General features: G+C 45.2%; 1 protein-coding gene across 3 annotated transcripts; it reads right to left on the bottom strand.

The window, feature by feature from the left end:
* Positions 1-6,276: 6,276 nt before the first annotated feature.
* LOC139544492 (involucrin-like) lies at positions 6,277-9,642 on the bottom strand. 3 transcript variants are annotated; one of them, XM_071351655.1, is made up of 5 exons: positions 9,493-9,642; positions 9,359-9,411; positions 7,625-9,270; positions 6,555-7,594; positions 6,277-6,474 (listed from the first exon to the last, which is right to left on the bottom strand). In XM_071351655.1, the coding sequence occupies exons 1-5, from the start codon at positions 9,519-9,521 to the stop codon at positions 6,465-6,467; spliced, it is 2,778 nt and encodes a 925-aa protein (XP_071207756.1). In that variant the 5' UTR covers positions 9,522-9,642; the 3' UTR covers positions 6,277-6,464. The 3 variants fall into 3 exon arrangements, with proteins under 3 accessions (XP_071207756.1, XP_071207762.1, XP_071207748.1); XM_071351661.1 differs by having other exon boundaries at positions 6,555-8,757; positions 8,977-9,270; XM_071351647.1 differs by having other exon boundaries at positions 6,555-9,270.
* Between the last annotated feature and the right edge of the window lie 15,135 nt (positions 9,643-24,777).

The raw sequence follows: 24,777 nt of genomic DNA, 5'->3' as shown, positions 1-24,777 counted from the left end.
TAATGGAAGTATGGAGGTAGTTGTGCCAACATACATAAAGGGTTAAATATGTGCCATCACCTAGATATTGGCCAGACTTCAAAACCTTGCCATTTATATAAAGGTGTTATTCAATGTGTTTCTGTGGGCTATAGTAGTTTCATGACGTTGCCTGCTTGGGTATTGCAAACCCCATCCCCCTCTCCCTGCCTCTCCCTTTCCTCCTTCAACCCATGCTGTGATCACAGAGAGACGTCGTAAATTCCTGAGAATCTCCTCATGGCTAAACAGTATTAGAGAGAGGGTAAACTTTCAGGACAAAGAGGTTTCTTCCACCTCACAGAACAGATTTCATGTTCCGGAAAAAGTATTAAAAATCGGTGAAGATCCCAGCTATTAACATTCCCGTTTGTCACCACGTGGGAAACTCATGTGAGACTGTGGGGCTACATTACCATACCGCTGTTTATATAATAACCTCAGATATGAGGTTTACATCTGTTTGTTGTATAAAATGAATGAGTGAGTATGATACTGTTTGTATAATTGTGTAATATGATTTTGGACTGTTTAATGAAGAAAAATACAAATCCCTTTTGTATTTGAACTAAATCCAAGGACCGCCCCTGAGCCCAGTACGGGTCAGACATCCAAGGACAGCCCCTTCCTGCTATCCGAATAAAAGCCAACTCTGAGAAATTATCATTGGACCATGTTTTTCTCCATATGGGGAGAACGAAGGTTAAGTACCATTGCTGAATCTTTAACCATACCGCTCGGTTAACTTCTTTGGGCTGCAAGCCCGAAGCCGGGCACAATATGACAACAGCCACTTCAAGTGCAGGGCGCGAAATTCAAAAGATATTTTTTAGAAATATTTAACTTTCACACATTAACAAGTCCAATACAGCAAATGAAAGATAAACATCTTGTGAATCCAGCCAACATGTCCGATATTTAAAATGTTTTACAGCGAAAACACCACGTATATTTATGTTAGCTCACCACCAAATACAAAAAAGGACAGACATTTTTCACGGCACAGGTAGCATGCACAAAACCAACCTAACTAACCAAGAACCAACCAAACTAACCAAGAAACAACTTCATCAGATGACAGTCTTATAACATGTTATACAATAAATCTATGTTTTGTTCGAAAAATGTGCATATTTGAGGTATAAATCAGTTTTACATTGCAGCTACCATCACAGCTACCGTCACAAATAGCACCGAAGCAGCCAGAGTAATTACAGACACCAACGTGAAATACCTAAATACTCATCATAAAACATTTCTGAAAAATACATGGTGTACAGCAAATGAAAGAAAAGCATCTTGTGAATCCAGCCAATATTTCCGATTTCTTAAGTGTTTTACAGCGAAAACACAATATAGCATTATATTAGCTTACCACAATAGCCAGAAACACAAGCCATTTACCAGCAGCAAAAGTTAGCGATCGTAACAAACCAGCAAAAGATATATAATTTTTGAATAACCTTGATAAGCTTCATCAGATGACAGTCCTATAACATCAGGTTATACATACACTTATGTTTTGTTCGAAAATGTGCATATTTAGAGCTGAAATCAGTGGTTATACATTGTGCTAACGTAGCATCTTTTTCCCAGAATGTCCGGATATTTTTATGACACTCAACTATTCTGACCAAATAACTATTCATAAACGTTACTAAAAAATACATGTTGTATAGGAAATGATAGATACACTAGTTCTTAATGCAATCGCCGTGTTAGAATTCAAAAAATAACTTCATTACGACATCCAGCTTAGTTATAGCGAGAGCGTGCCCAAAATCTGGGCGCAAACTAATAGTACACATGTTCGACAGATACAGTGGGGAGAACAAGTATTTGATACACTGCCGATTTTGCAGGTTCTCCTACTTACAAAGCATGTAGAGGTCTGTAATTTTTATCATAGGTACACTTCAACTATGAGAGACGGAATCTAAAACAAAAATCCAGAAAATCACATTGTATGATTTTTAAGTAATTAATTTGCATTTTATTGCATGACATAAGTATTTGATACATCAGAAAAGCAGAACTTAATATTTGGTAGAGAAACCTTTGTTTGCAATTACAGAGATCATACGTTTCCTGTAGTTCTTGACTAGGTTTGCACACACTGCAGCAGGGATTTTGGCCCACTCCTCCCTACAGATCATCTCCAGATCCTTCAGGTTTCGGGGCTGTCGCTGGGCAATACGGACTTTCAGCTCCCTCCAAAGATTTTCTATTGGGTTCAGGTCTGGAGACTGGCTAGGCCACTCCAGGACCTTGAGATGCTTCTTACGGAGCCACTCCTTAGTTGCCCTGGCTGTGTGTTTTGGGTCGTTGTCATGCTGGAAGACCCAGCCATGACCCATCTTCAATGCTCTTACTGAGGGAAGGAGGTTGTTGGCCAAGATCTCGCGATACATGACCCCATCCATCCTCTCCTCAATACAGTGCAGTCGTCCTGTCCCCTTTGCAGAAAAGCATCCCCAAAGAATGATGTTTCCACCTCCATGCTTCACGGTTGGGATGGTGTTCTTGGGGTTGTACTCATCCTTCTTCTTCCTCCAAACACGGTGAGTGGGGTTTAGACCAAAAAGCTCTATTTTTGTCTCATCAGACCACATGACCTTCTCCCATTCCTCCTCTGGATCATCCAGATGGTCATTGGCAAACTTCAGACGGGCCTGGACATGCGCTGGCTTGAGCAGGGGGACCTTGCGTGCGCTGCAGGATTTTAATCCATGACGGCGTAGTGTGTTACTAATGGTTTTCTTTGAGACTGTGGTCCCAGCTCTCTTCAGGTCATTGACCAGGTCCTGCCGTGTAGTTCTGGGCTGATCCCTCACCTTCCTCATGATCATTGATGCCCCACGAGGTGAGATCTTGCATGGAGCCCCAGACCGAGGGTGATTGACCGTCATCTTGAACTTCTTCCATTTTCTAATAATTGTGCCAACAGTTGTTGCCTTCTCACCAAGCTGCTTGCCTATTGTCCTGTAGCCCATCCCAGCCTTGTGCAGGTCTACAATTCTATCCCTGATGTCCTTACACAGCTCTCTGGTCATGGCCATTGTGGAGAGGTTGGAGTCTGTTTGATTGAGTGTGTGGACAGGTGTCTTTTATACTGGTAACGAGTTCAAACAGGTGCAGTTAATACAGGTAATGAGTGGAGAACAGGAGGGCTTCTTAAAGAAAAACTAACAGGTCTGTGAGAGCCGGAATTCTTACTGGTTGGTAGGTGATCAAATACTTACGTCATGCAATAAAATGCAAATGAATTACTTAAAAATCATACAATGTAATTTTCTGGATTTTTGTTTTAGATTCCGTCTCTCACAGTTGAAGTGTACCTATGATAAAAATTACAGACCTCTACATGCTTTGTAAGTAGGAAAACCTGCAAAATCGGCAGTGTATCAAATACTTGTTCTCCCCACTGTATATGAAATAGCATCATAAAATGGGTCCTACTTTTGATGATCTTCCATCAGAATGTTGTACAAGGGGTCCTTTGTTCGGGAACAATCGTTGTTTGGTTTTAGAATGTCCTCTTCTCCAGTCAATTAGCACGGAAAGCTAGCAAAGTGGCGCGAAGCTCTCCTTCGTGAACAAACACAGACAAAGCAACACGCCTAACGTCCCGAAAAAAATTCAATAATCTAATAAAACTATATTGAAAAAACATACTTTACGATGATATTGTCACATTTATCAAATAAAATCAAAGCCGGAGATATTAGTCGTCTATAACGACAGCTTTTCAGAAGGCAATACCAGGTCCCTTCTCGCGCGTTCCAGAAAACAGGAAATTGGTGTCTCGTCATGCCAAGAGCTTTTATTCGACCTCAGATCATGTTATACACTCCATTTCTTCTCTCACTGCCTGTTGACATCTAGTGGAAGGCGTATGAAGTGCATGTATACTAATACACATCAAGCACATTTATAGGCAGGCCCTAGAACAGAGCATCGATTTCAGATTTTCCACTTCCTGTCAGGAAGTTTGCTGCAAAATGAGTTCTGTTTTACTCACAGATATAATTCAAACGGTTTTAGAAACTAAAGAGTGTTTTCTATCCAATAGTAATAATAATATGCATATTGTACGAGCAAGAATTGAGTACGAGGCCGTTTGAAATGGGCACCTTTTATCCAGGCTACTCAATACTGCCCCTGCAGCCCAAACAGGTTAAACTCTTAGACGAATAAGAACAAGTCCTTGATATTGACTACTAGTCTGCAGCTAGGAATTCGGTATTATTGAACGCGAAGAAAGACAACCGCCGAAACATCCAATCTATAACGAATGCCACTCTGAACTATCCACAATAACCAAGACGGACCAAACTCTCCAACAAAAACTAACTTCTCTCCAACGATCAAGACGACACACCGAGCGTAAATATATATATATTGATTGCAGTTGTTCTCGAATGAGTGAGCGTTCATGTGTAAAGGATTAGCATGTCAATTGTTATAGTTATGAACTCTGTAGTGACTACTGAGTCGACCCCCAACTTTCCCTTTGTCTAACAAGCCGCCATGCCGGTTCAGCCCACTAGGGCATATTTCTCCCATCATTTCATGTAACCATTTTTAAGTTTGTTTGTTTATGCATTTCTGTGAATTAATTAGTTAGTAATAAATAAATGATTTAAGACAATTGATGTATGGATGACTCATAGTGAAGACTGGGTTCGTGCAGATAACCAACAATTTACGTTTGGAATGAGACTAACGTGAGGTAAAATAAATAAATCATTAATCAGAAGACTATTGATCAGATATGAAAATATCTGAAAGGTTATATTGGGAAATTATAACTTTGTAATCTGACTACTTTCCCTGGTGCCCTCGAATTCATAGTTAATTAGTTACGTTATTACTCAGTTGATCACGTAATCCCTAATTACAGGAATCTTTGATAAAAACTATAAGTCTTCACTTTAATGATAGCAAAGACACGACAGTAGCAAAGGCAAAATTCTATATTTTATCAAAACATTATGATTAAATATTGATACCTAAAGTGTCCCAAAAATTCATACAGCTAATTGATCATGGTTTGAACGTTTAAAACAATTCTTTATGTTAGCTTAGTACTCTCCCTAAGGCTCAGACTCAGGTTGAAGAATACGTCTGGATTGTCAACACTGTGTACAATGCATGCCTACATCTAAAGTGCACTACATGACCAAAATTATGTGGACACCAGATTGTTGAACATCTCATTTCAAAATCATGGGCATTAATATAGAGTTGGTTCTCCCCCATTGCAGTTATAAAAGCCTCCACTCTTCTGGGAAGGCGTTCCACTAGATATTTGAACATTGCTGCGGGGACTTCCTTCCATTCAGCCGCAACAGCATTAATGATGTCAGAAACTGATGTTGATTAAGCCTGGCTCGCAGTCGGCATTCCAATTCATCCCACAGGTGTTTGTTACGGTCAAAGCTCTTTGCAGGCCTATCTCATACCATTTCTTTATGCACCTTGCGTTGTGCACAGGGGCATTGTCATGGTGAAACAGCAAAGGGCCTTCCCCCAAACTGTTGCCACAGTTGGAACCACAGAATTGTCTAGAATGTTTTTGTACGCTGTAGCGTTAAGATTTCCCGTCACTGGAACTAAGCAGTTTTTCCCAATCCATCAAAAACAGCCCCAGACCATTACTCCGCCACCAAACATTATTTGGCACTATGCAGTCGGGCAGGTAGCGTTCTCCTGGCATCCGCAAAACCCAGAATCGTCCTGCACGATGGAGTGATCAGTCTCTCCAGAGAACTCACTTCCATTGCGCTAGAGTCCAATGGCAGCGAGCTTTACACCAAGTGTTGTAACCGAGGACAGACGATTACGCGCTACAGCACTGTTCTGAGAGTTTGTGTGGCCTATCACATTAACAGGACTTATTTGACAAACTGACTTGGAAAAGTGTCATCCTATGAATGTGCCACGTTGAAAGTCACTGAGCTCTTCAGTAAGGCTGCATGCATGGCTGTGTGCTCGATTTTATACGCTGGCGAGGCCAAAATAGCTGAATCCAGTCATTTGAAGGGTTGTCAACATCTACAAAATATGACCATGAGGAAGGTCTGACATTATCCACTTAACATTAATGTAGAGCCAATCTTTGAATTTGAACAACCAGTAGCAAATGTACACACCAGATATTTGAAAACTGAGCCATAATCCCTTTTACTACAAACTGCACTGGCAACCCACATCATCTGTTTGAAGTCAGCAAGCACAGTGGGCACAGGAGAACCCTCAGTATTTCAATGACACATTTTTATTGATTCAATCATGCAAGAGTAGCAAGAGCACCAGCAACTTCCTGGTCAAAACAAAAGCATGACTAAAACCTGAAAGAAATTTCAACAGTGTCAGCAACAGAATCTTATTTCATTTTTGACATTAAACGTCTCACCATCAGCTTCTAAAGGATGAATCCACCATTAGATGTTCCTGTTGGCAGATACATGGTTAGTAAAAAGTACTTCGAATTCAGAAAGCAAAGTTAAGATCAGATTAAAGTTGTATGTTACCTTGTAGGATCCTTTACTAGTGGTGGGTATGTGCTTGGTTCAAATATGCCAACATCACTGTCATTGGGAGCATTTCCACTGTCAACAGGCATAGCCTCCCTAGGAGTGTAGCGGGTTTGGGAGAAGACAGTTCCGCCATTCTCGTAGCGTGATTTGGAACTGTAGGAATAGATTGGGATGACACCCGACTGTTCAACGATGCTGGCCTGAGAGCTACCAGAGGTACCAACTTCAGTGCTTTTGTAGTGCTTCTGCTGAGACATTGGGGCCAGTTGCTTCTGGGGCATTTGAGCTACATGCCATAATTGCTGAGGCATGGGGGTCAGTTGCTGCTGTAGCATGGCAGTGTGTTGCTTCCGCTGCTGGGACATTTGAGCTGGATACCTCACTTGCTGGAGTATGGTGGCCGGTTCGTTCTGCTGCGATTCAGCAACCGGTTGCTTCTGCGGTATTAGAGCTGGTTGCCACTCTTGCTGAGGCATGCCGGTCAGTTGCTTCTGTGGTAGAGTCATGGAGGCCAGTTGCTGCTGGGACATTTGAGCTGGATACCACACTTGCTGGGGTACGGCGGTCGGTTGCTCCTGCGGTGGAGGCGTGGAGGCCGGTTGCTTCTGCTGCTGGGGAAATTGAGCTGGATGCCACACTTGACGATGCGTCTGCGCATTAGCGGTCAGTGCAGCGACTTGTTGCTTCTGGACCATTTTAGATGGATACCACACGTCGTGAGGCTGCTGGGGCATAGGGGGCGGTTGCTTCTGCGCCAGATACCACACTGGCTGAAGCATGGCAGCCGGTAGCTTATGCTGCTGGGGCATTTGAGCTGTTTGCCACAGTTGTTTGGTTATGGCAGTCAGTTCCTTCTGCGGTAGATGCATAGGGGCTGGTTGCTTCTGCTCCTGGGGAAATTGATCTGGACGCCAAACTTGCTGAGGTGGCTGGGGCATGGCGGTCGGTTCAATATGCTGCTGAGGTTCAGTAGCTGGTTGCTTTTGCTGCTGAGGCATTTGAGCTGGATGCCACACTTGCGGGGACATGGTGGCCTGTTGCTTCTGCGGTTGAGGCATTGGGGCCAGTTGTTTCTGCTGTTTGGGCATTTGAGCTGGATACCATGCTTGCTGGGGTAAAGCTGTTGGTTGTTTCGGCATTACAGGCATTGGGGCCAGTTGCTGCTGGGGAATTTGAGCTGGATACCTCACTTGCTGGGGTATGGCGGTCAGTTCCTTCTGCGGTAAAGGCATTGGGGCTGGTTGCTTCTGCTCTTGGGGAAATTGAGCTGGATGACACACCTCCTGAGGTAGCTGGGGGATGGCGGTCGGTTCAATTTGCTGCTTAAGTTCAGCGGCCGGTTGCTTTCGCAGCTGGGGCTTTTGAGCTGGATACCACGCTTGCTGGGGCATGGCGGTCGGTTGCTGCTGGGGTATGGTGGCCGGTTTCTGTTGCTGCTGGGGCATTTTCACTGGATGCAAAGCTTGCTGCGTTATGGTGGCCAGTTCCTTCTGCTGCTGAGGTTCAGCAGCCGGTTGCTTCTGCTGCTGGGGACATTGAGCTGGAGTCCACACTTGCTGGGCCAAGGCAGTAGGTTGCTTCTGGGGCATTTGAGCTGGAGACCACACTTGCTGGGGCTTGGCGGTCGGTTGCTTCTGCTGCTGTTCAGCGGTTGGTTGCTTCTGGGGCATTTGAGCAGGATGCCACTCTTGCTGGGGCATGGCGGTCAGTTCCTTCTGCCGCCGAGTTGCAGCGGCTTGTTGCTTCTGTACCATTTTAGCTGGATACCACACGTCATGAGGCTGCTTGGGAATGGGGGCCGGTTGCCACACTTGCTGAAGCATGGCAGCCGGTTGCTTATGCTGCTGGGGCATTTGAGTGGATTGCAACAGTTGTGGTGGAATGGCGGTCAGTTCCTTCTGCAGTTGACGCATAGGGACTGGTTGCTCCTGGGGAAATTGAGCTGGATGCCACACTTGCTGAGGCTGGGGCATGGCGGTCAGTTTAATCTGCTGCAGAGCTTCAGCGGCCGGTTGCTTCCGCTGCAGGGGCTTTTGAGCTGGATACCACACTTGCTGGGGCATGGCAGTCAGTTGCTTACTCAGCATTTGAGCTGGATGCAACACTTGCTGAGGTTGCTGGGTTATGGCGGCCGGGTCCTTCTGCTGCTGAGGTTCAGTAGCTGGTTGCTTTTGCTGCTGGGGCAATTGAGCTGGATGCCACACTTGCTGGTACATGGCCGGTTGCTTCTGGGGTGGAGGCATTGGGGCTGGTTGCTTCTGCTGCATTTGAGCTGGATACCATACTTGCTGGGGCATAGCGATTGGTTGTTTCTGTGGTTTAGGCATTGGAGCCGGTTGCTTCTGGGGTATGGAGTCCTGTTCCTTCTGATGCTGAAGTACAGTAGCTGGTTGCTTCTGGGGCATTTGAGCTGGATACAACACTGCTTGAGGCTGCTTAGGATAACTGGCCGGTAGAGTCTGCTCTTGGGTCATGGTGGCCGGTTGCTTTTCCTGCTGGGGCATTTGAGCTGGATACAACATTTTCTGAGGTGCCTGGGGCATGGGGGCCAGTTGATTTTGTAGGATGGCGGCCAGATGTTTCTGTTGCTCTTCGGTCAGTTGCGCTTGCAATGGAGCTGTTGGAGAGTTGTAATTACCATATCCTTTAGACCTAAGTGAGCCTGCATAGAGCCATGCTGCATCAGAACCTGGTGCAGGACTCCCATCACCTAGGTTAGAATAAAGTAAAGTAAAATGCCATTCTTTGAAGTTATTGGAACCACAACTGTTATTTAAAATGAATGTGTAGAAACTCACTTGATGTAGAACAGGTATTCCCTCCAATTAGCAGGTAACAAAGCCAAGAAACTCTTAGGGGGGAAAAGTATGTTAGAAACATAGCTACCTGAAGGACAAGGGAAACAAACTAGATCAATACTTTAAAAACCTACCTGAAAGCGATTCCAATCATCACTACCATTTTGCACCTCAAAACCTCCCCAGTAATCAGAACTAATGGCCGGTATAAGCCCTAGCAAAATATCCCTTTTGCTGTATCTGGCAGGCTTTTTGGTTGCTCCATTTAAACAAATCCCAGACCCTTCTAATGTCATTGGCTAATTAAGGACAGCTGTAAGCCCCTGAACTACATTTGATTCCTAATTCCAAATTGACCCCTAAATCCTACACCCTGGCCTAAACACTTCTGTGAATCAGAAATGATTGAATAGGTTTAAGCAATATGGCCACAATTGCATCCAGCCTATCAGAAGGCAAGGTGAAGCAATTACCATATTGCTATAACCTATCTGATCGTTTCAAACGCCCATAAGTGACTAAGTGGTAGGTGTAGGGGCTAGGGGTTGATTTGAAATTCAGAAATTTACTCAGGTGTGGTTGATTCTCTAATTGAGTTCCTGACAGGTTTGACAGCCCTTACTCTAAAGCACACTTAAAACTCATTACACGGAGGGCCAAGTGTCTGTGGGTTTTCGTTCCTTCCTTGTACTTGATTGCTGAATTAAGGCACTAATTACTCCCCTCACCTACAGTAGTTGTCTAGGTCTTAATTGAAAGGAAAAAACAAAAACCTACAGACACTAGGCCCTCCATGGTTTGACACCCCCGGCTCTAAAGTAGGAAACACATTTTGTCTTGGCACTTGTCACGTTCTGACCATAGTTCTTGTGTGTTTTGCTTGTTTTAGTATTGGCCAGGACGTGAGCTGGGTGGGCATTCTATGTTGTTTGTCTAGTTTGTCTGTTTCTATGTTTGGCCTAATATGGTTCTCAATCAGAGGCAGGTGTTTTGTGTTGTCTCTGATTGGGAATCATATATAGGTGGCTTGTTTTGTGTTGGGGTTTGTGGGTGGTTGTTTCCTGTCTTTGTGTTTTCTCTGCACCAGATAGGGCTGTATCGGATTGTGTTTACTGTTTATCGTTTTATTAAACATGTTGAGCACTGGCTACGCTGCGTGTTGGTCCGATCCCTGTTACACCCTCTCTTCTCGTGAAGAGAGGGAAGGCTGCTGTTACAACACTTCATTGATCGGTTGAAATTATTGCTTGTACAAAATTCACTTGGTTCATTTGAAGATTAGAGGCTAAATGAACAGTTAGGCACCATTATTTTACACGGCCTTCTTTTAAACAGTGTGTTTCATTCAGCATAGCAACAGTAGATGGTTAACATGTTTCAGTTGCACATAGTGCAACATCTTGGACAAATTCTGAAATCAGACAGACGCCAGTTAAACACTCAAATCATGCAAACACACCACACGCTTATTTTTTTATTTTTTATTTTATTTTATTTAACCTTTATTTAACCAGGTAGGCAAATTGAGAACACGTTCTCATTTACAATTGCGACCTGGCCAAGATAAAGCAAAGCAGTTCGACACATACAACAACACATAGTTACACATGGAGTAAAACAAACATATAGTCAATAATACAGTGAAAAAAAAAATAAGTCTATATACAATGTGAGCAAGTGAGGTGAGATAAGGGAGGTGAAGGCAAACAAATATATGTATAAATAAATAAAAATATAAAAGGCCATGGAGGCGAAGTGAGTACAACACAGCAAGTAAAATAAAAACTAAAAAAACAATGGAATGGTTGGTTTGCAGTGGAAGAAAGTGCAAAGTAGAGACAGAAATAATGGGGTGCAAAGGAGCAAAATAAATTAATAAATAAATACAGTAGGTAAAGAGGTAGTTGTTTGGGCTAAATTGTAGATGGGTTATGTACAGGTGCAGTAATCTATGAGCTGCTCTGACAGCTGGTGCTTAAAGCTAGTGAGGGAGATAGGTGTTTCCAGTTTCAGAGATTTTTGTAGTTCGTTCCAGTCATTGGCAGCAGAGAACTGGAAGGAGAGGCGTCCAAAGGAAGAATTGGTTTTGGGGGTGACTAGAGAGATATACCTGCTGGAGCGCGTGCTACAGGTAGGTGCTGCTATGGTGACCAGCGAGCTGAGATAAGGGGGGACTTTACCTAGCAGGGTCTTGTAGATGACCTGGAACCAGTGGGTTTGGCGACGAGTATGAAGCGAGGGCCAGCCAACGAGAGTGTACAGGTCGCAGTGGTGGGTAGTATATGGGGCTTTGGTGACAAAACGGATGGCACTGTGATAGACTGCATCCAATTTATTGAGTAGGGTTTTGGAGGCTATTTTGTAAATGACATCACCGAAGTCGAGGATTGGTAGGATGGTCAGTTTTACAAGGGTATGTTTGGCAGCATGAGTAAAGGATGCTTTGTTGCGGAATAGGAAGCCAATTCTAGATTTGACTTTGGATTGGAGATGTTTGATGTGAGTCTGGAAGGAGAGTTTACAGTCTAACCAGACACCTAGGTATTTGTAGGTGTCCACATATTCTAAGTCAGAGCCGTCCAAAGTAGTGATGTTGGACAGGCGGGCAGGAGCAGGCAGCGATCGGTTGAAGAGCATGCATTTGGTTTTACTTGTATTTAAGAGCAGTTGGAGGCCACGGAAGGAGAGTTGTATGGCATTGAAGCTCGCCTGGAGGGTTGTTAACACAGTGTCAAAAGAAGGGCCAGAAGTATACAGAATAGTGTCGTCTGCGTAGAGGTGGATCAGAGAATCACCAGCAGCAAGAGCGACATCATTGATGTAAACAGAGAAGAGAGTCGGTCCAAGAATTGAACCCTGTGGCACCCCCATAGAGACTGCCAGAGGCCCGGACAACAGGTCCTCCGATTTGACACACTGAACTCGATCAGAGAAGTAGTTGGTGAACCAGGCGAGGCAATCATTAGAGAAACCAAGGCTGTCGAGTCTGCCAATGAGGATGTGGTGATTGACAGAGTCAAAGGCCTTGGCCAGGTCAATGAATACGGCTGCACAGTATTGTTTCCTATCGATGGCGGTTACGATATCGTTTATGACCTTGAGCGTGGCTGAGGTGCACCCATGACCAGCTCTGAAACCAGATTGCATTGCGGAGAAGGTGTGGTGGGATTCGAAATGGTCGGTAATCTGTTTGTTGACTTGGCTTTCGAAGACCTTAGAAAGGCAGGGTAGGATAGATATAGGTCTGTAGCAGTTAGGGTCAAGGGTGTCCCCCCCTTTGAAGAGGGGGATAACCGCAGCTGCTTTCCAATCTTTGGGGATCTCAGACGACACGAAAGAGAGGTTGAAGAGGCTAGTAATAGGGGTGGCAACAATTTCAGCAGATAGTTTTAGAAAGAAAGGGTCCAGATTATCTAGCCCGGCTGATTTGTAAGGGTCCAGATTTTGCAGCTCATTTAGAACATCAGCTGACTGTATTTGGGAGAAAGAGAAATGGGGAAGGCTTGGGCGAGTAGCAGAGGGGAGGGCAGTGCTGTTGTCCGGGGTAGGGGTAGCCAGGTGGAAAGCATGGCCAGCCGTAGAAAAATGCTTATTGAAATTCTCAATTATAGTGGATTTGTCGGTGGTGACAGTGTTTCCTATCTTCAGAGCGGTTGGAAGCTGGGAGGAGGTGTTCTTATTCTCCATGGACTTTACGGTGTCCCAGAACTTTTTTGAATTTGTGTTGCAGGAAGCAAATTTCTGCTTGAAAAAGCTAGCCTTGGCTGTTCTAACTGCCTGTGTATATTGGTTTCTGGCTTCCCTGAAAAGTTGCATATCACGGGTGCTGTTCGATGCTAATGCAGAACGCCATAGGATGTTTTTCTGTTGGTTAAGGGCAGTCAGGTCAGGAGAGAACCAAGGGCTATATCTGTTCCTGGTTCTAAATTTCTTGAATGGGGCATGCTTATTCAAGATGGTGAGGAAGGCATTTTAAAAAAATGACCAGGCATCCTCTACTGACGGGATGAGATCAATATCCTTCCAGGATACCCCGGCCAGGTCGATTAGAAAGGCCTGCTCGCTGAAGTGTTTCAGGGAGCGTTTGACAGTGATGAGTGGAGGTCGTTTGATCGCTGACCCATTACGGATGCAGGCAATGAGGCAGTGATCGCTGAGATCTTGGTTGAAAACAGCAGAGGTGTATTTGGAGGGCAAGTTTGTTAGGATGATATCTATGAGGGTACCCGTGTTTACGGAATTGGGGTGGTACCTGGTAGGTTCATTGATAATTTGTGTGAGATTGAGGGCATCAAGCTTAGATTGTAGGGTGGCTGGGGTGTTGAGCATGTTCAAATTTAGGTCGCCTAGCAGCACGAGCTCTGAAGATAGATGGGGGGCAATCAGTTCACATATAGTGTCCAGAGCACAGCTGGGGGCAGAGGGTGGTCTATAGCAGGCGGCAACGGTGAGAGACTTGTTTTTAGAGAGGTGGATTTTTAAAAGTAGAAGTTCAAATTGTTTGGGAACAGACCTGGATAGTATAACAGAACTCTGCAGGCAGTCTTTGCAGTAGATTGCAACACCGCCCCCTTTGGCCGTTCTATCTTGTCTGAAAATCTTGTAATTGGGGATGAAAAACAAATGCTTATGCTTTTGATGATCTGAGTTTAATTTTTCAGAGGCAAACATATAGTAGGGCTCGTTTGAGTGGAAAGGCTAAAGCAACTGACTGTAGACCAAAGTCAAATCAAATTTTATTTGTCACATACACATGGTTAGCAGATGTTAATGCGAGTGTAGCGAAATGCTTGTGCTTCTAGTTCCGACAATGCAGTAATAACCAACGAGTAACCTAACAATTCCACAACTACTACCTTATACACACACAAGTGTAAAGGGATAAAGAATATGTACATAAAGATATATGAATGAGTGATGGTACAAAACGGCATAGGCAAGATGCAGTAGATGGTAGAGTACAGTATATACATATGAGATGAGTAATGTAGGGTATATAAACATAAAGTGGCATAGTTTAAAGTGGCTAGTGATACATGTATTACATAAAGATGGCAAGATGTAGTTGATGATATAGAGTACAGTATATACATATACATATGAGATGAGATGAGTAATGTAGGGAATGAAAACATATTAAGTGGCATTGTTTAAAGTGGCTAGTGATACATTTTTACATAGATTTCCATAAATTCCCATTATTAAAGTGGCTGGAGTTGAGTCAGTATGTTGGCAGCAGCCACTAAATGGTAGTGGTGGCTGTTTAACAGTCTGATGGCCTTGAGATAGAAGCTGTTTTTCAGTCTCTCGGTCCCTGCTTTGATGCAGCTGTACTGACCTCGCCTTCTGGATGATAGCGGGGTGAACAGGCAGTGGCTCGGGTGGTTGTTGTCCTTGATGATCTTTATGGCCTTCCTGTGACATCGGGTGGTGTAGGTGTCCTGGAGGGTCACCTACACCGGTTTCCGGTTTGGAGCGTGCAGTCGCAATTCCGCCTCGCTCCACAGGTAGTTTTACCATTTTCATTCATTTTCATTACAGTACAACGGTTTGATTTGTTTGATCTTAGCTAGCTACATAGCCGTCTTTGTATCAAAGATAATTGTGTAGTTATTGAGGTTATTGAGGTTCGCTAGCCAGCTATTTTCGTCCGAACGTAACAACGTAGTCAACACTGCTAGCTAGCCAGCGAATAGCAGCACTGGAGAAACGATTACATTACAACGGAACGACTTGATTAGTGTAGTGTTAGCTGGCTACACAGTTCTCTTTGCTATCTTTGTATCTAAGATAATTGTGTAGCTTAGAGTTGGTTAGAGTAACTATTCGGTTAACTAGCCAGCTATTTTCGTAACGTAACGTAGTCAACACTGCTAGCTAGCCAGCTAGCCACCGAATAGCAGCATAGCAGCACTGGAGAAACGATTACATTACAACGGAACGACTTGATTAGTGTAGTGTTAGCTGGCTACACAGTTCTCTTTGCTATCTTTGTATCTAAGGTAATTGTGTAGCTTAGAGTTGGTTAGAGTAATTATTCGGTTAACTAGCCAGCTATTTTCGTCCACCGCGCTGCGCTGCCGTCTCCTACCTAGTCAACACTGCTAGCTAACACTGCTAGTTAGCCAACTTCTACCGAATAGCAGCACTGTAGAAACTCACACTACAACTTACATTACAACGGAACGACTTGATTAGCGTAGTGTTAGCTAGCTACATAGTTGTCTTTGCTGTCCTTGTATCCAAGATAATTGTGTAGTTTTTGAGAAATTGTCGAGGTTACCTAGCCAGCTACACGTTCAAACAAAGTCAACAACGCAGCCACTGCTAGCCAGCCTACTTCACCGCCAGCAGTACTATATCATTTTAGTCAATAAGATTTTAGTCAATAAGATTTTATTTTATTTTTGCAACGTAAGCTTAACTTCCTGAACATTCGAGACGTGTAGTCCACTTGTCATTCTAATCTCCTTTGCATTAGCGTAGCCTCTTCTGTAGCCTGTCAACTATGTGTCTGTCTATCCCTCTTCTCTCCTCTCTGCACAGACCATACAAACGCTTCACACCGCGTGGCCGCCGCCATTCTAACCTGGTGGTTCCAGCGCGCACGACCCACGTGGAGTTCCAGGTCTCCGGCAGCCTCTGGAACTGCCGATCTGCGGCCAACAAGGCAGAGTTCATCTCAGCCTATGCGTCCCTCCAGTCCCTCGACTTCTTGGCACTGACGGAAACATGGATTACCACTGACAACACTGCTACTCCTACTGCTCTCGCCTCGTCTGCCCACGTGTTCTCGCACACCCCGAGAGCTTCTGGTCAGCGGGGCGGTGGCACTGGGATCCTCATCTCTCCCAAGTGGACATTCTCTCTTTCTCCCCTGACCCATCTGTCTATCGCCTCCTTTGAATTCCATGCTGTCACAGTTACCAGCCCTTTCAAGCTTAACATCCTTATCATTTATCGCCCTCCAGGTTCCCTTGGAGAGTTCATCAATGAGCTTGACGCCCTGATAAGTTCCTTTCCTGAGGATGGCTCACCTCTCACAGTTCTGGGTGACTTTAACCTCCCCACGTCTACCTTTGACTCATTCCTCTCTGCCTCCTTCTTTCCACTCCTCTCCTCTTTTGACCTCACCCTCTCACCTTCCCCCCCTACTCACAAGGCAGGCAATACGCTTGACCTCATCTTTACTAGATGCTGTTCTTCCACTAATCTCACTGCAACTCCCCTCCAAGTCTCCGACCACTACCTTGTATCCTTTTCCCTCTCGCTCTCATCTAACACTTCCCACACTGCCCCTACTCGGATGGTATCGCGCCGTCCCAACCTTCGCTCTCTCTACCCCGCTACTCTCTCCTCTTCCATCCTATCATCTCTTCCCTCTGCTCAAACCTTCTCCAACCTATCTCCTGATTCTGCCTCCTCAACCCTCCTCTCCTCCCTTTCTGCATCCTTTGACTCTCTATGTCCCCTATCCTCCAGGCCGGCTCGGTCCTCCCCTCCTGCTCCGTGGCTCGACGACTCACTGCGAGCTCACAGAACAGGGCTCCGGGCAGCCGAGCGGAAATGGAGGAAAACTCGCCTCCCTGCGGACCTGGCATCCTTTCACTCCCTCCTCTCTACTTTCTCCTCTTCTGTCTCTGCTGCTAAAGCCACTTTCTACCACTCTAAATTCCAAGCATCTGCCTCTAACCCTAGGAAGCTCTTTGCCACCTTCTCCTCCCTCCTGAATCCTCCTCCCCCTCCTCCCCCCTCCTCCCTCTCTGCGGATGACTTCGTCAACCATTTTGAAAAGAAGGTCGACGACATCCGATCCTCGTTTGCTAAGTCAAACGACACCGCTGGTTCTGCTCACACTGCCCTACCCTGTGCTTTGACCTCTTTCTCCCCTCTCTCTCCAGATGAAATCTCGCGTCTTGTGACGGCCGGCCGCCCAACAACCTGCCCGCTTGACCCTATCCCCTCCTCTCTTCTCCAGACCATTTCCGGAGACCTTCTCCCTTACCTCACCTCGCTCATCAACTCATCCTTGACCGCTGGCTACGTCCCTTCCGTCTTCAAGAGAGCGAGAGTTGCACCCCTTCTGAAAAAACCTACACTCGATCCCTCCGATGTCAACAACTACAGACCAGTATCCCTACTTTCTTTTCTCTCAAAAACTCTTGAACGTGCCGTCCTTGGCCAGCTCTCCTGCTATCTCTCTCAGAATGACCTTCTTGATCCAAATCAGTCAGGTTTCAAGACTAGTCATTCAACTGAGACTGCTCTTCTCTGTGTCACGGAGGCGCTCCGCACTGCTAAAGCTAACTCTCTCTCCTCTGCTCTCATCCTTCTAGACCTATCGGCTGCCTTTGATACTGTGAACCATCAGATCCTCCTCTCCACCCTCTCCAAGCTGGGCATCTCCGGCGCGGCCCACCTTTGGATTGCGTCCTACCTGACAGGTCGCTCCTACCAGGTGGCGTGGCGAGAATCTGTCTCCGCACCACGTGCTCTCACCACTGGTGTCCCCCAGGGCTCTGTTCTAGGCCCTCTCCTATTCTCGCTATACACCAAGTCACTTGGCTCTGTCATATCCTCACATGGCCTCTCCTATCATTGCTATGCAGACGACACACAATTAATCTTCTCCTTTCCCCCCTCTGATAACCAGGTGGCGAATCGCATCTCTGCATGTCTGGCAGACATATCAGTGTGGATGACGGATCACCACCTCAAGCTGAACCTCGGCAAGACGGAGCTGCTCTTCCTCCCGGGGAAGGACTGCCCGTTCCATGATCTCGCCATCACGGTTGACAACTCCATTGTGTCCTCCTCCCAGAGCGCTAAGAACCTTGGCGTGATCCTGGACAACACCCTGTCGTTCTCAACTCACATCAAGGCGGTGACCCGTTCCTGTAGGTTCATGCTCTACAACATTCGCAGAGTACGACCCTGCCTCACACAGGAAGCGGCGCAGGTCCTAATCCAGGCACTTGTCATCTCCCGTCTGGATTACTGCAACTCGCTGTTGGCTGGGCTCTCTGCCTGTGCCATTAAACCCCTACAACTCATCCAGAACGCCGCAGCCCGTCTGGTGTTCAACCTTCCCAAGTTCTCTCACGTCACCCCGCTCCTCCGCTCTCTCCACTGGCTTCCAGTTGAAGCTCGCATCCGCTACAAGACCATGGTGCTTGCCTACGGAGCTGTGAGGGGAACGGCACCTCCGTACCTTCAGGCTCTGATCAGGCCCTACACCCAAACAAGGGCACTGCGTTCATCCACCTCTGGCCTGCTCGCCTCCCTACCTCTGAGGAAGTACAGTTCCCGCTCAGCCCAGTCAAAACTGTTCGCTGCTCTGGCACCCCAATGGTGGAACAAACTCCCTCACGACGCCAGGTCAGCGGAGTCAATCACCACCTTCCGGAGACACCTGAAACCCTACCTCTTTAAGGAATACCTAGGATAGGATAAAGTAATCCTCCTAACCCCACCCTCCCCCTTAAAAGAGTTAGATGCACTATTGTAAAGTGGTTGTTCCACTGGATTTCATAAGGTGAATGCATCAATTTGTAAGTCGCTCTGGATAAGAGCGTCTGCTAAATGACTTAAATGTAAATGTAAATGTAGTTTGCCCCCGGTGATGCGTTGTGCAGATCTCACTACCCTCTGGAGAGCCTTACGGTTGTGGGCGGAGCAGCTGCCGTACCAGGCAGTGATACAGCCCGAAAGGATGCTCTCGATTGTGCATCTGTAGAAGTTTGTGAGTGCTTTTGGTGACAAACCGAATTTCTTCAGCCTCCTGAGGTTGAAAAGGCGCTGCTGCGCCTTCTTCACAACACTGTCTGTGTCTGTGATGTGTACGCCGAGGACCTTAAAACTTACTACCCTCTACACTACTGTCCCGTCGATGTGGATAGGGGGGTGCTCCCTCTGCTGTTTCCTGAAGTCCACAATCATCTCCTTTGTTTTGTTGACGTTGAGTGTGAGGTTATTTTCCTGACACCACATTCCGAGGGCCCTCACCTCCTCCCTGTAGGCCGTCTCGTCGTTGTTGGTAATCAAGCCTACCACTGTAGTGTCGTCCGCAAGCTTGATGATTGGCCACGCAGTCGTGGGTGAACAGGGAGTACAAGAGAGGGCTCAGAACGCACCCTTGTGGGGCCCCAGTGTTGAGGATCAGCAGGGTGGAGATGTTGTTACCTACCCTCACCACCTGGGGGCGGCCCGTCAGGAAGTCCAGTACCCAGTTGCACAGGGCGGGGTCGAGACCCAGAGAGAGCCTCAATCACATCATTCATTTATGCACTGTAGGCTACACATTAATTTTAGCAAGTTGGTTCCTGTTTCTGTCATGTTTTTGTTCGCGTGGGTCAAACAAAAACACTAATGGAGCTGGAGATATAGGTATCTAAACATTTGCATTCGAGTTTGTGTTTGTGGATGTGTACTGCAATCAAAGTTGAGACAACATTAGGAAAAAATGCTTCCACAAAGGAGGGTAGACGGTCAGAGGATGATGAGATGGGTAGCTGTCTTGTGTTTTTTTTCATCCACATGAGGGAGACATTTTATGGAGATAGTGGGCACCTTCAAGCTGATCACTATTGTCAGGTCGGTGACATTTGTTGTTCACCGCCTTTCAAAGTGTGTTGCGTTCTGGGGATAAAACATTTCCGACGTGAGTCTATATGTCGACTGCATGAACTTTACAAAAAGCTGCAGAAACTCCAAGTTTCTGCAATTGCTCTTCACCAACTTCATCCTATAGCCATCACCTGTCATGTGGGGGCTCCATTGTCAACCAATCATTAGTGTTTTTGTTTTTTGCCCCAGCAGCAACTGGCCCCAATGCCTATACTGCAGAAACAACCAACAGCTATACCGCAGCAAGCATGGTATTCAACTCAAATGCCCCAGCAGCAGAAACAACCAGCCACAATGCGTCAACCGCAGAAGCAACAGGCCACCATGCCCCAGCAAGCGTGGCATCCAGCTCAAATGCCTCAGCAGCAAAAACAACCAGCTACTGAACCTCAGCAGCAAATTGAACCGACCGCCATGCCCCAGCCACCTCAGCAAGTGTGGCATCCAGATCAATTTCCCCAGGAGCAGAAGCAACCAGCCCCTATGCATCTACCGCAGAAGGAACTGACTGCCATACCCCAACAACTGTGGAAAACAGCTCAAATGCCCCAGCAGCATAAGCAACCGGCTGCCATGCTTCAGCAAGTGTGGCATCTGGTGCAGTAGCCTCACGAGATGTGGTATCCAGGTAGAATGGTCCATAAGCAACAAGTCGCTGCACTGACCGCCATGCCGCAGACGCATCAGCAAGTGTGGCATCCAGCTCAATTTCCCCAGCAGCAGAAGCAACCGGCCTCCACGCCTCTACCGCAGGAGCAACCGACCACCGTACCCCAGCAAGTGTGGTATCCAGCTCAAATGTCCCAGCAGCAACTGGCCTCCATGCCTCTACCGCAGAAGCAACTGACCGACATGCCTCAGCAAGAGTGGCAACCAGCTCAAATACCGCAGAAGAAACCGGCTGCTGAACCGCAGCAGAACGAACCGGTCACCATACCCCAGCAAGTGAGGAATCCAGCTCAAATGTCCCAGCAGCGGAAGCAACACACTGCCATGCCACAGCAGCAACTGACCCCATGCCTCAGCAATTATGGCATGTAGCTCAAATGCCCCAGATGCAACTGGCCCCAATGTCTCAGCAGAAGCACTACAAAAGCACTGAAGATGGTGCCTCTAGTCGCTCTCAGGCCAGCATCGTTGAACAGTCGGGTGTCATCCCAATCTATTCCTACAGTTCCAAATCGCACTACGAGAATGGCAGAACTGTCTTCTCCCAAACCCGCTACACTCCTAGGGAGGCTATGCCTGTTGACAGTGGAAATGCTCCCAAGGACAGTTATGTTGGCATTGGTGCACCAAGCATATACCACCACTAGTGAAGGATTCTGCAAGGTAATGGTTCACTTTAACCTGCTCTTAATTCTTGTCAATAGGGGGGCGCTGTTTTCACTTTGGGAAAAATCGTGCCCAAATGAAACGGCCTCGTACTCTTTTCTAGATCATACAATATGCATATTATTATTACTATTGGATAGAAAACACTCAGAAGTTTCTAAAACTGTTTGAATTATGTCTGTGAGTAAAACAGAATTCATTTTGCAGTGAACTTCCATGCAGGAAGTGAAAAATCTGAAAACGAGGCTCTGTTTCAGGGCCTGCCTATTCAATTGCCTTATATTTATCGATATGCATGCACTTCATATGCCTTCCACTAGATGTCAACAGGCAGTGGAAGTTGGAATGGGGTGTCTAGCTCGATCTGAGGTCGAACAAGAGCTTTTGGAGTGGCAGGTCAGGAATTTCCTTTCTCTACCAAGGCGAGCGAAGCACCTCGATATTGTCTTCTGATAAGCGTTCGGTTTACACGGCGAATATCTCCGGCTCTGATTTTATTTAATACATGTGATAATAACATCGTAAAGTAGTTTTTTTCAACCGAGTTTTATCAGATTATTCAACGTTTATTGGGACTTTTGGAGTTTTCCGTTCTTTGCGTCGAGAGAAATTGGGAACGTTATCAACATTGGCTAGCATTGTGGCGTGAATTCGACAGAAGAAAAGGACATTCTGAAACCAAACAACGATTTATTCTGGACCAAGGACTCCTTGTACAAGATTCTGATGGAAGCTCAGCAAAAGTAAGAACAATTTATGATGTTATTTCGTATTTCTGTGGAAAATGTTGATTCCTATTCTCTGCCGTTTTGGCGAGCGCTGTCTCGCAATAACGCAAGCTGTTTGTTATGGTAAAGTTATTTTTTAAAATCTAACAAGGCGGTTGCATTAAGAACCAGTGTATCTTTCATTTGCCATACAACAAGTATTTTTATGTAAAGTTTATGATGAGTTCTTTGGTCAGATTAGGTGAGTGTCCAAAATATCTCGGGAGATTCTGGTGAATCGATGCTACGTATTCACAATGTATAATCAGGATTTGTAGCTCTAAATATGCACATTTTCGAACAAAACATAATTGTATTGTATAACATGATGTTATAAGACTGTCATCTGATGAATTTGTTCCAGGTTAGTGATTAATTTTATCTCTATTTTGTCGGTTTTGTGCAAGCTATTTTTGCGGGGATTAAATTGCGTTGTGTGTTTGGCTACTGTAGTGAGCTAATAGAAATATATATTGTGTTTTCGCTGTAAAACACTTAAAAAATCGGAAATATTGGCTGGATTCACAAGACGTTTATCTTTCATTTGCTGTACACCATGTATTTTTCATAAATGTTTTATGATGAGTATTTAGGTATTTCACGTTGCTCTCTGTAATTATTCTGGCTGCTTCGGTGCTATTTGTGATGGTAGCTGCAATGTAAAACTATGATTTATACCTCAAATATGCACATTTTTCAAACAAAACATAAATGTATTGTATAACATGTTATAAGACTGTCATCTGATGAAGTTGTTTCTTGGTTAGTGACTAATTATATCTCTATTTGGTCGGTTTTGTGATAGCTACCTATGCGGTAGAAACATGGTGAAAATATGCGGTTGAGTCTTTGGCTATTGTGGTTAGCTAATAGAAATACATTTTGTGTTTTCGCTGTAAAACATTTTAAAAATCGGAAATGATGGCTGGATTCACAAGATGTTTATCTTTCATTTGCTGTATTGGACTTGTGATTTCATGAAAATTATATTATATGATATCCCTGTCCCGTTAGGCTAGGCTATGCTAGTCAGCTTTTTTGATGAGGAGGATCCGGGCGAGAGAAGTGGTAGAGGTTTTAACTTTGCTCTCTGAATTGGAAGTCCTTTGTACTAACCTTCTCTACTTAGTTTGACCAGTTTATTTGACCTGTTATATAACTTTTTGAAGTTTTCGTCCGAGTTTGCCTGCATCTGCGCGAGCGTTTGGACATGTGCACTAAACATGCTAGCAAAAGTAGCTACTTAGACATAAGTAATGGACATTATCGAACAAAACAACGATTTATTGTGGAACTAGGATTCCTGGGAGTGCATTCTGATGAAGATGATCAAAGGTAAGGGATTATTTATGTTGTAATTTCGTATATCTGTTGCATTAAGAACAAATTTATCTTTAATTATATGTAAACATTTATCTTTCATCAAAGTTTTATGATGAGTATTTCTGTTATTTGACGTGGCTCTCTGCAATTTCTCCGGATATTTTGGAGGCATTTCTGAACATGGCGCCAATGTAAACCGAGATTTGTGAATATAAATATGCACGTTATCGAACAGAACATAAATGTATTGTGTAACATGATGTCCTATGAGTGTCATTTGATGAAGATCATCAAAGGTTAGTGATTCATTTTATCTCTTTCTGCTTTTTGTGACTCCTCGCTTTGGCTGGAAAATGGCTTTGTTTTTCTGTGGCTATGTACTGACCTAACATAATCGTTTGGTGTGCTTTCGTCGTAAAGCCTTTTTGAAATCTGACACGTTGTCTGGATTCACAACAAGTGTAGCTTTAATTTGGTGTATTGCATGTGTGATTTCATGAAAGTAAAATTTTTATAGCAATTTATTTGAATTTGGCACTCTGCATTTTCACTGGATGATGGCCATGCGGGATGCTAGCGTCCCACATATCCCAGAGGTTTTAACTAACCTCCAGACGAGCTTCAATGAAATACAACTCTCCTTTCGTGGCCTCCAACTGCTCTTAAATGCAAGTAAAACTAAATGCATGCTTTTCAACCGTTTGCTGCCCGCACCCTCCCGCCCGATTAGCATCACTACTCTGGACGGTTCTGACTTAGAATATGTGGACAACTACAAATACCTAGATGTCTGGCTAGACTGTAAACTCTCCTTCCAGACTCACATTAAGCATCTAGAATCGGCTTCCTATTTCGCAACAAAGCATCCTTCACTCATGCTGCCAAACATACCCTCGTAAAACTGACCATCCTACCGATCCTCGACTTCGGTGATGTCATCTATAAAATAGCCTCCAACACTCTACTCAACAAATGTGATGCAGTCTATCACAGTGCCATCTGTTTTTTCACCAAAGCCCCATATATCACCCACCACTGCGACTTGTACGCTCTCGTTGGCTGGCCCTCGCTTCATACTTGTCGCCAGACCCATTGGCTCCAGGTCATCTACAAGTCTCTGCGAGGTAAAGCCCCGCCTTATCTCAGCTCACTGGTCACCATAGCAGCACCCACCCGGAGCATGCCCTCCAGCAGGTATATCACACTGGTCATCCCCAAAGCAAATTCCTACTTTGGCCGCCTTTCCTTCCAGTTCTCTGCTGCTATTTTTTAAAATGTATTATTCCTTGGATTTGTTGCCTGTTCATTGGAGGGATAACCTGCTATCCTCCACCTAAAGGTGTGTGTGTGCTATACAAAGTAATTCAG

This window comes from Salvelinus alpinus, chromosome 2, assembly GCF_045679555.1.
Source record: "Salvelinus alpinus chromosome 2, SLU_Salpinus.1, whole genome shotgun sequence".
In the NCBI taxonomy this organism is placed as follows: Eukaryota; Metazoa; Chordata; class Actinopteri; order Salmoniformes; family Salmonidae; genus Salvelinus; species Salvelinus alpinus.
The sequence above is the reverse complement of the archived record's forward strand: the minus strand, read 5'-3'. Positions and strand labels throughout refer to the sequence as shown.